Here is a 12,254-nt window from a genome sequence, read left to right as displayed (position 1 = left end):
CGTCACATTGTATATGTACTCGCACCTCGATATTGAAATACGTACAACTGGGTAATACAGTATACAATTATTTAGGCTTAGTACAACTGTTTAACTATGAGATAATACAATACAATGGGTTTCAATATAGCCCAACTTATATAGAAGTTTGGTATCATAGCCCAGCTATGATTATCACATAAAAATATATCTTTTGCATGACTGTTAGTATTTTTTTAATTAAAAACTTAATAGCAGGCGGGTTACATGTTCCACTATGCCGAGATTGTTTTTTATAGGGTTTAATCATTAGATGAACAATGAATTTATTCATTTGTACATGGTTGCCCAATAAACATTTTTATTGATATATATTCCTCACAAACTTGTAAAATTTGTACATAGTTCACCAATTTTTGACCTGTTACCCTTAATAGCCGGTTAAATGCATTTTTCTTCAATAAAATTGTGACGTGGATATTATGTGGAAAATAAATAAAAAATTTAATTACTAGATTACCAACGAACTTTTCTAATTGTACATGGTTCCCTAACAAACTTGTAAAATTTGTAAATGGTTCACCAATTGTTAACTGGTATACCGGTTAATATCTTTTTAGTTGATCTGGCAATGACATGGACTATTTAAAAATATGATATGAATTCTGAATCAGCAAATATATATATATATATATATAACCATATCCCCCTATGTTAGGGATGTTAAAATAACAAAGAAAACATACTTCAGTTTAGGGTTCATGTCAACTGGGGGAAAAGAGAACGAACATTTGATTCTTATATACAACTTTGGTGATTCGGAATCCATAACTTCTTATCATTAGTCCACATCATTATCAACTAAGTGTCACGTCACCTAAAAAGAAGATAATGGATAAATATGTAGGTCATGAATTGGTTAACCACATACAAGTTTTACAAGTTTGTTGGGCAACCATGTACAAATGAAAAAGTTTGTTGGTATTCTGGTGATTAAACTCTTTAAATTGTTTTCCCATGTAATATCCACGTCACAATTTTATTAGAAGAAAAATGCATTTAACCGGCTATTAAGGGTAACAAGCATAGTTGTCAAACTCGTACGAGTCACGAGTCCGGGTCAAATTCAAGTGAAAACGAGGCGCCTCGGTGGATAACTCGTTTTAATCCAGACTCGTAGCATGACTCGTGTTTTGTTTTACGAGTCGGTACGAGTCGTACCCCGAGTCATGAGTCACGAAAATAATTTTTTATTTTTAGTTTATTTTTATTTTTTTAAAAACATAACTCTTTTATATGCTTTCATTTTAGCATAATATATCAATATAATATTATATTTTTACAATAAAAATTTATATATAATTATAAAATTATATAATATCAAATATCTTGACTCTTACGATTCGAGTCACGTTTCGATTCACGAGTCGAAAAATCAGATTTCGAGTCGAGTCAAAATTACCGAGTCAATAACTATGGTAACAGGTCAAAAATTGGTGAACCATGTATAAATTTTACAAGTTTGCAGGGAATATATGTGAATAAAAATGTTTGCTGGGCAACCATATACAAAAGGAAAAATTCTTTGATCATTCAGTGATTAAACCCTTTTTTTATACTATCAACCATAGTTCAGAAAACTACAGTTAGCAAAGTGCTATCTTATATACACGTTAGAAGAAGGGGAATTTTATCTTTTGTGAATCAAATGTACTGGTTGGAAGATACGGAGTATTTTACGAATTTTAAAATTTACCCACTCTTAACAAGTATACAATATAGTCAAAGTATGCATTAGAACTCGAATTTTAGAATTTACCCACTCTTAACAAGTATACAATATAGTCAAAGTATGCATTAGAACTTATACTTGTATTTTAACTATCTATACTCTTTTATAAAAACGAGAGCAAATAGGAGGTTATATGTCATAGAGTGTGATAATGAGGGTGATAGGTCATAAAGTGTGATAGGTCATAGGAGGATGATAGGTCATAGAGTGTCATAGCTAAATGCCTTAGTCATACGGGCTACACCCTCAAATTTAAAAATTCGTCGAAAGTATATCGAATGACATCTCTAATGAAAGAACATGAAATTTTAAGAACAACCATATAATTTTTATAATTTATCGATGTACGGTTTTTAAAATAAAAGATTTTGAAAGAATCAGAGGAATAAAATGATTTATGGAAGAGAGAGAAAGTTGTATGCATTGAAGTATGGTACATCATGCATTAATATGTGTATATTGTTGAAATTGAATGTTGAAAGTTGAAAAGTGAATTTGCTTTATAATATAGTATAAATAAAAATACTCCAACTTCATGTTCCCAAGTTACTCTCTATTGTTGAAAGTTTGAAATTTCATTTAAATCTCCTTATTATTTCCTACCCTTTGAATACACACAACTCACATCTTAAAAATGAGAACAAACACAGGAACATGCTTTCAAATTTCACCAATATATATATTGCAAACTTGAATTTGTTTTAACTAATTAATAATGGATTTTCCATTCTAGTTGAAGTCCCACTAGAAGTTGAAAACTCGAGACCCAACTCGGTGACCACTTTAAGACATTAATCTTAAAAAAGGGCCATAGAAGAATCTAAGTGGAATAAAATTCTCATTTATCAAACGCTTTTCCAGGCCGAGCCATAATTCTTTATTATAAAGGGTAGGCAAAGCCCGAAGGCCATTACCTTTTTTGAGTTTTTGAAATATCATACTCCATTATAAAATTACCCGGATTGTGATTTTATATATAAAAAAATACCATTTTTGAAAAACTTTAAATTTAGACATAACTGTTTAAAACAATAACATAATACTTCAAAGCATCACCAATGGTATATTTCAAAAGTTTTTTTCTGTAAAAATGATGTAAAAAGATGTAAGAGGTTATTTAAATTTTTTTTTTTCTCCAATGGTAAAAAGTATTTTAAAACTTCAAGTTAATTTAAATACATTAAATTAGTACAAAAATAAGTTTAAGATATAACCTATAGGTCGATGAATATTAAGCTTTTTATTTACTTTTTAATTAAAATAATTATATTTAAAATTACTTCAAGTTTTTAAAAAGTTTTCTATTATTGAAGAAAATTTTTCTATGGTTACACGAAACCTTATGGTTAGTATTTTAATACAATGAAAATGTTAAATGAAGTTCTTAGGTCTTCATTTAACGTGTATAAAAAGGTTGTATATTTTCATATTAAATGTTAGCTCCCTGAACTTTATGATAAGTATACAACTAATTTATTCACCTGAACAAAAACCATTAGGGCTTTGTTTACAAAGCCTGATACAATAATAATTAAAGTTTATGTTATCCATGATCCAACACAGAATTTCCTTAATTAATCACTGGTCACACGTCAGCGCGCGCACACACACACATTGTGTTGATCGTATCAGAGCGGACTCACCAACCCTAACCCACACACTCGGCACGACGCTGTCGTACTATGAAACTTTTGTTTGTATATATAACAAACATTACAGACAGATACAGAAAAGCAGAAAAAAAAAAAAAAAGAGTCACAGTTTTTATCTTCCCAGATTGACATTGTGTATCAGGTAAAAAAAAAAACCCCACAACAAAATTACTACTCATTTGTTGAAATGGTGATACATACATATATATTTTGTATGGATATGTATTATGCCCATTTTTATTGTTTTTTTTTTTGGCTTATGCAGACTGAAAAAGTACTGAAATGCAGAGTGAAAAGTTGTTTTCGAGTATCCCATTGTCGGAAAAACGAGAAAGGCTTAAGGCATTGATGGAGCTGAGGGCAAAGAGGAAGAATAAGAGAAGGGAACGTCTCAAAAAACGACTTATTAAACTGAAGAAATTAAATGCACATGAATACAAAAAGATGTTCCAAAAAGTTAATGACATAGTTGCCAACGACTCTCGTTCGGGTTCTACACGTAAAAAACAAAGGTCAAGTTTTGTATATTATTGAATCTTGTTACTGGCCATTCTTTCTATCAATGCTTTATTTGATGTGTTTTGGTGCTACTTTGGTTCTTAGTTTTTTTGAATGAACAATACTGCTTTTGCATCTTAGATCATAGGTTACACTTTTTTGTATCATTCATTTTATTGATGGTAACTAAGATCTACGTTAGTCCTTAGATAGCTTTTATAAAGTCCCATTATCTTTTGCAGGGTTGCTAAACATTTGGGAGGAGTTTCCTCTGACAATCAAGAATCGACAGACGAACCTGCCCGTATATCTTCAGTGGTAACTACTTTTTCAATTTCAACAGACCATACAATACTTTCTTCTTTCCAGTTTCAGGTTTATTTCTATGATTTGCCCCCTCTTAAACTCTATTCTACGTGTTCCTCGCTAGACCGCCTTTTTTCTTGGCAAATAGTCTTCACTAAAACAGCTTAATTTGTGATGTGTTTTATATCAAAACGGGTCAAGTATATGAATTAAATATAAAGGGGACATGTCAAAAATGGTCAAAAGTGTTTGCTGGTTGAGCCAATCTGACCCTGACCCTGCCCCTTTCACCTGGTACTCACAATGACCCGTTTCAAGTCATACCAGTTTTGACATTCGAACGCTATCCAACTCGACCAACCCACCCATTTTCCAACATCTATAATTTTTATTATAGAATTTAACAGGGTGAATTTATGATATTTTCTTGGTTAATTCGTGGTGGTATTTAGGATAGCGAGGTGTGTGAGACTCTGCTCAAAATGGGTGAACCTGCAAACGGTGAGGGTGGTATAGGGGGTGCTTGTGCAATCTGCATGGATGGTGGAGAACTTTTGTAAGTAACACGACTGTTTGTTAAATTTTCACCACATTTGGCATATTTTAAGTTAAATAATGTCCGCCTACGTCAATCATTATTTATTCACGATGGATGAAGTCTTGATAATTTGGCCACAATGTTGTAGATTATGCTCTGGACAAGGATGCAGAAGGAGCTTCCATCGGTCTTGTTTGGATCCTCCTATATGTCATGCTTCTCCTGGACCATGGCTTTGTGCCCTGTGTACCAAAAACATGATCAAACCTGGTGGGTGTTATCTCTTTGGATTAGGAATTTGTATTTTAAGTTGCTTGATAATTTTTTTCTTATAATTCTCCTCCTTTTATAGTGTAATTTCTGGTACTTGTTGCTACAATAAATTGGTTCGTTACTTTCTGTTAACACCAACATATTGAGTTCATTACTTGACCTGGGGCATACATATTAATGGTATTATCTCCCTAGTTATTATATTTACTCATGCCAGATAATTATATCTGCTACAGGCAGCTCTGCTTTATCAGAATTTCAATTTGAGGTCTCAAGTGAAATAGGTGATCATGTACTTCCTTATGTCAACAAGCTTCGTGATTACTGGCACAGAGGTCAAAATGCGGTTATCTTTGACGGGCAGGTGAGTTCTGTGTGTATCTATTCACTGATCTACATTTTGATGGATGTTCATTACATGTTAGTTATAACAATCAAAAGTCTGTCTAAGCACATATATATAAAGTAGAGGTCGTTAGATAGATGAGTTGGGAAGGTTGGTAATATAGTCCTTCTAAATGCTGTTCCAAACAGGCCAGTTCGGGTTGGGGTGGCCCTCAAGTAGTTCTCTGATTTGTTCATTATTCAACAAGACATTTAATTAGTTAACGTGGTAAATAAATATGGTTACATAAACACTATCATTAGTTGTAATCTAATTTGCTAATAAAACAGTTAGATTTGGATATGCATTAACAACAGACTTTGGTTACATTTAACCCATTTGATCTCTTCCCCATGTAACTATTTTTATTTGGCCTGTCTAAGGTATAGCACAGCCCAAATCGACTCAGTCATAATTTGATGTATTGTAACAAGTCAGAATTGATTGGTTTACTGATTCAATGTTGCAGGATCGACTAGTTAAGGTGGTATTTTTTGTATTGTCGTTGCTAGAAAACGTGAGACAGCCTATTTTAATTACAGTTGCTTCAAGTATTCTTTCCTCGTGGGAAGCTGAGTTTTCAAAGTGGTCAAAGCCGACGACTGTTGTTACATACAAAGGGAACAAAGATACCCGGGCCGCCATTAGAGCATCAGAATTTTACAGTGAAAAGGGGACTGTAAGATTTCAAGTTCTTTTATCTTCTCCAGATGTCATTGTTGAGGTACACAACTTTTATGATATGAAAGGAATATATGGATAACTTTTCATGCATCAATTATATTAATCTTGTGTTGCAGGATATGGAGAGTTTTGGTGACATTAAATGGGAATTAATAGTAATAGATGAGTGTCAGCGTTACACTATCTCAACGCATTCTAAGAAGGTTAATCGCCTTGTGGCTGATATGAAATTGCTTACGGTTACTGGTGAAACAGTGGTATGTTTCTTAATCACCTTGTTTTTTTCAGCTACAGGTGACAATTTTGACTTTTCACCCATCACTTATATATGGGCAATCCTGGTTATATTTTGTTTCTAACGGTTGAAACAGGTTAATTCAAGAACTGTAGTTAAAATGAAACCAGCCAAATGGGTTGAAATTTGAAAATGTCCATTGTGTGTTTTTATTGCATCCAACTTCCTAATTCAATAAACTTGATTATTATCCATAGATAATTGCTTTTTTCACTACACACAAATCTGCCTATTATCTATAATAAAAGTAAATGGACAAGCCGTTCAAAAAAAAAAAAAAGTAAATGGACAGACAGTATTCCAGGACAGCCTGACCCAATCTGGACACAACCTACCCACGCTACCCAAATCTGTTATTGACTCTTTACCAATCTGTCTGGTTCGACACCTCTAGTTTTCCATAAGTTTTTACACTAGCTAATTTCAGCCTCTTGTTTCAGGATATGAACTGCCGATATATTCTTTCACTGCTTGATTATAAGTTTGAAGATATGGATATGGATGCTGACATGGAAAATGACAATGTTACTCATGCATTGAAAGAAAGATTGTCACCTTTTATTGCATTTGAGTGCAAGTTCGACACCACTGAGTTTGAAGAGCATTGGGTCCCAGTTCATCTTTCTTCTATGCAAATCGAACAATACTGTACAATTCTAGATTCCAATATGAAGGCTCTCTCGTCATGTAAAAAGAACTCTCCTTCAACCCAAAACATTTTCATCCAGACCAGCAAGGTTTTTATATTATTTTGTTTCTTTTGAAGTTTGCAGTGATTAATTTAAGTGTTCAACAATTTATTTGGTAAATCCTTCTTAGTGTTTATGATCATTTCTGCAGTGTTGTGATCACCCATATCTTGTGGACCCTACTTTACACAACTCTTCCGAAAGTAATTCCTCAGTTGATCCAGTGGCTGCTAAAATCCATGCCAGTGGAAAAATGCATATTCTTTACAAGCTATTGCTTGAGATTAAAAGATCTGGTTTAAGAGTACTTGTTCTTTTTCAGGTAATTAAAAAATCTTAATTTTGTTTTAATTGTCAAGGAATTTAGTTCATTATTTTACGCAAGGATAAATTTGTTGAATTTTGAGGTACGAATATCCGAGGTCAGATGGGTTGGGTAATGTGTCAAAATTGGCGGGGATCTGAGAGTTGGACCGAATCACTTTTTGTCCAAATAATCAGTTATATTTGTAATTATAATATGTCATATTATTAAAATATCTATATATATATATATATATATATATTTTCTTTTTCTTTTTTTCTCAAATGACAGCTGAGGGTTTATGTGTTAAACTAACATCGTGACTGACTTTTGCCTCGTTTAACCGTTTCCTTTGCACCTAATCTTTTTACAAAATGTTCAAACCCTTTACTATACAATCACCAAGGTCTAATCACACTCTACATTGCTTTTTAACATGCTAGCCAGCGGAGAGTTCTGAAAGTATATCACTTGGAGATATCTTGGAAGATCTCCTTCACCAAAGATTTGGCCAGGATTCCTATGTACACATCCAATCTGCCCGTAAAAAGAGAGTACAAGCATTAAAAATGTTCAATCGTGTAGAGAATGCAAAGTTTGTTTGCTTGCTTGATAAACGTGCTTGTAATTTAAGCATTAGACTTTCACGTGTGGACCTAGTGATACTATACAACAGTAAATTGAACCCATCATATGACACAAAATTCCTGCACAAGATCACCTTTTATCCACATCGTGGGCCGTTAAAAGTTCTCCGCTTGTATTCATCATTTACCGTCGAGGAAAAAGCACTGATTCTGTCAAAGCAAAGAGTACATCTTGACCGCATAGGTAATGTTAGTTGTAAAACTCTTCACCAATTGCTAACATGGGGTGCATCCTTCCAATTCAGTAAGCTTCAAATCCAAACTGATTCCAAAGACCTATTATCAGAGTCAGCATTTATAGATGATTTGCTTCATGAGTTTCTATCCCTGTTGAAGGCTATAAATGAGAAAACAGGCCCCACAAAGGGCTCAGTCATATCGAATGCACAGCTATATGATGAATTCTATTCTACAAACATCATGTTATTGGGTGAAGCTGAGGCCCACACAAAGGAAAGTTCATCGGTTAATGATTACTTGATTGAAAATGGACCTGCTTTTTGGAGAAAAATTCTCAAAGAGAGGCGTCAAAGACGGAAGAATTTGGGAAGGAGGTCATCTCAAAGGGTTCAAAGCCATTCTTATCTGCTTGAAGGGTTTGGAACTTCTCTTTTTATAAAGACAAAGCCAAGAAGCAAACGAAAAGTGCTTGATAAATCAGAGCAAAGAAAATGGGGAGGTATAAAATTTATGCTGAATTTTATCTGTCAGAATTTGGAAAAGTCATCAACTTCATTGAAGTAATTTTGTCAATTAACATATAATCCTTTTACAGGGTTGCCTGCATATTTTGGTGGTCACCAGTCATCTGATATCTCACATACCCTTGACCAGGTACTTATAAAAAGCGGTATTCTTTTCGCTTTCATTTCACGATAGTTTTTGAGCATGTACATATAACCAAAAGTGTGGATGGCTTTCTTGTGGAGCTCAGGAATGCCACAACAGTCAACCTCCGCATGCTTCTAGCTCTACGCCTCTTGTAACAGAAATAGAAATTCAAAAGGAGCGAGAAAAAGTCAGAAAGTCACTTGAAGAACAGGTTTTTTTAGCTGATCCATATTTTATCCGCTTGTATTAATCATTGCATTAAATGTTGATAATGATATTGTTTATATGTAGAAATCAATGCTTCTTTTTGAATGTGAAAAAGAGTTATTAGAAGTACGCAAGAAGTATGATACATTGATTCAGGAATCTGGAACTTCTTTACGGAATCAACTGAAGAATCTTGACGAATGTCATGAGCTTGTTATTGCCAATAAATTATTGGCTGAGATTTTGGCTCAGAATTTTGATGATAATCTTAATGCACCTGTTTTGGAGAAAGCAGTAAATGGTATGTATTCTTTCGCTAGAGTATAGGCTTCAAACAAGATCTCAAGTTTAAATCTTTTTGTTAAATTCATCATGTTTTATTAGTCATGTAAGAACATCACTTGATCAATTATTTTTATTGTTTTCATTACAGATACCAGCTCAATTAAAGTCCTTGAAATTCCTGTGTCTGCACTAGTACGACCAATGAAGCCATATTCGACCAGCGGTCTGGCCACTTGTTTCTCTGGGCATAGTTTAGGCGGTACTGGATTACGTGCCCCAGCCCCTCATCTAAGGTCAAACCCATCACTGTTTGCATCATCAGTTCACACAACCTCCCAACTTCACCAGAACCAACTTTTTATTAGCCATTCTCCCCTCTCAACTCCCCAAACACTATATACAAACAGAATTTGAGGTTTATTTAGGAAAAAAAAAAATCTGCCGAAACTCACCATATAACTTGATAGTTTTTACTTATATAGGTGGTTCTAGCTTGCCATTATTGGGCTCAATTGACGACGTTCTTTTAAATGTTGTCCATGGTAGCATTTTTGGATTTGGGTTAGTGTAGGGATCAACATGTCAAGATAGATTTTACACTCGATGCAATTGGTACACTATCCGTACATGTTCTTTTGTTTATAGTTGAAGCATGTACGGAATTCATTGAATAGTTACCAAAAATATCCCACAGATTTGTAGTTTTTATTTTGTCAATGCTACATAGTTACATATGGATGTTATCTATAGAGACATGGTGCTGTTAAGATAGGTTGCAGTGTATATGACTCAAACATGCCCGGTTATAATTTAATGAGCATTTTTGTTTTTTGTTGTCCTTAAATCTTGCTGCTCTTCATATGTAAAAAGAACGTTTCCTGTCGGAGTTGTATGCTTGCTTGTGCAGTTTTATGCTTAAAGGTTGATATATCAAGTTTAACGAGACGTGTAGAAAGAACAGTTTAAAATTAGTAGCAATGTATCCATATTATCTCCACTAAGTACACTTGTGGGTTCAAATCCATTGTGTTAGTGATTTTAGTTTTATTTGGAAACAGGTCACGACATGCGAATTGCATACCCAGATTATTTCTAGAAAGTTGAAACCCTGGACCCAATGCAACCGGGATCGAATTGAGGGATCCTAGGCCCAACGACTCGAAATCTAAACAGAATTTGTGCTAGAAGCGAGAAATTGCTAACTCAAGTTGGCAAATGCAAGTGAGATACGACTATTGGGCAATTGGGTTATCGATTACATATCAAAATAAAAACAAAAAACAAAATAAACCTTTTATCTGAATTTTTTTGAAAATACTCCGTAATATTCGTGTTTAATGGACAAATAATTCCTTTTGAAATGTGATTATTTGATTCAACTTGTGTATATGTCCTGTCACAATGGTCCGTTAGAGGTTTGTGACTGCATCACATGCTTAGTATATGCATCTCTGTTAAAAAACTCAATCGTACGGACCAATATATTATTGTGGTTTAGTGGTTACTGAATTAATATGTCTATAAAGACTAATTTTTACCGAAGAAAAATTCCAAACTTTTGTAATAAACCCAAAATTAAATATGCGTCACATTTTCTTGGAACAAAAATGTAATTTCAACTCATAAATGAAAATAAGGAAAATGATAAACATAATCATGGAGTCATGTTTAGAGTATGTTATTACATGCATGTAATGTTATAAATTGAATATCCTTATCCATATAACCATAACTCCGTAAGTATAAAACCGATTATATTTAACGTAGAAAATATTTATGCATATTATTTCCATGAAAAGAAGTGTTTAGAATTAGTTATGGCCTATGGGGTATTTATGTTTTATCATTAATCTTATGGGGCACTTATTATAAATACAATAAAACCACTGACAGTGACGGCCCATTAATTTTAAACAGTAATCTAAAATTTCAATATCGATCTATTTTATTTATTTAAGGTAAATTTGGGTCAAAAACATGCCCTTCATATAACCAAGGAACTCATGGTGATAAAAAATCTCTAACTTCATGAGAATATTTTACTCGCATCAAGATTTAAATTCAAGGACTCTCAATCTTAATCTCCACCATACTATCATCTAATATCTATATCTTATTTGGATAAAAATTATAGGAAAAATTACTTAAATGGTCAAATATAGATGTGTATATCTATAATTGGAAACCTATAAAAAATTTTACTTACATGGTCAATTGATTCTTACTACTTTAATCTATTTAGTAAGAAATAAAATCATCTATTAAAATCATGTCATATGTCACATGTGGATCAAAATTAAAGTCGTATTTATGATTTTAAAATTTTCACCAGGAGTCTATTCATTTTGATTTGTTAAGCGATTTTATAGACTTCATAAATCAAATGGATACCAGAAACGTAAAAGCAAAACCCACACGTACATGAACCTTCCATACAAATTGACTCCATTTGTAATAGATGCTCCCTAGCATCCCCAGTAAACCATGAAGCTATTGACGTGTTTAGCATACAAACGTTGTATATCTTTTGGTGTTGGTCAGCGCAAGTACTCATCTTTGTAGAGCTGAAACGCAATAGTGGTCTAAATATACTCTACTTGTTTCCTCCCCAATCTGAAGATAGTCATCAAGCGCATCCGGGTTGTATCCATACGCCAATTGACGTATGGCGGACACACACTTTTGGATTGTAGTAAAACCAACCCGTCTTCGCCCACCAACAAGCTTGTCTTGCATTCGTCTAAAATGCTCGGGCACAAGACCTGGATGTGTAGATGGATAAGCGAGTATATCGTTAACTATGCGCATGAAAAACAATCTTGACATTCGAAACCGACACCTAAAATACCAAAGGGGTTACTTTGCATCTTCATTAAAATAATCGAGCAT

General features: G+C 33.5%; 1 protein-coding gene across 1 annotated transcript; it reads left to right on the top strand.

Moving 5' to 3' along the window:
• The first annotated feature begins 4,679 nt into the window (after positions 1-4,679).
• LOC122583639 (protein CHROMATIN REMODELING 4-like) lies at positions 4,680-10,209 on the top strand. Its single transcript, XM_043756023.1, has 12 exons — positions 4,680-4,783; positions 4,914-5,035; positions 5,275-5,402; positions 5,893-6,147; positions 6,224-6,364; positions 6,843-7,139; positions 7,243-7,413; positions 7,839-8,721; positions 8,818-8,876; positions 8,977-9,084; positions 9,165-9,381; positions 9,514-10,209. The coding sequence occupies exons 1-12, from the start codon at positions 4,710-4,712 to the stop codon at positions 9,777-9,779; spliced, it is 2,721 nt and encodes a 906-aa protein (XP_043611958.1). The 5' UTR covers positions 4,680-4,709; the 3' UTR covers positions 9,780-10,209.
• Positions 10,210-12,254: the final 2,045 nt, after the last annotated feature.

The sequence above is a fragment of the Erigeron canadensis genome, chromosome 9 (genome assembly GCF_010389155.1).
Source record: "Erigeron canadensis isolate Cc75 chromosome 9, C_canadensis_v1, whole genome shotgun sequence".
In the NCBI taxonomy this organism is placed as follows: domain Eukaryota; kingdom Viridiplantae; phylum Streptophyta; class Magnoliopsida; order Asterales; family Asteraceae; genus Erigeron; species Erigeron canadensis.
The sequence above is the reverse complement of the archived record's forward strand: the minus strand, read 5'-3'. Positions and strand labels throughout refer to the sequence as shown.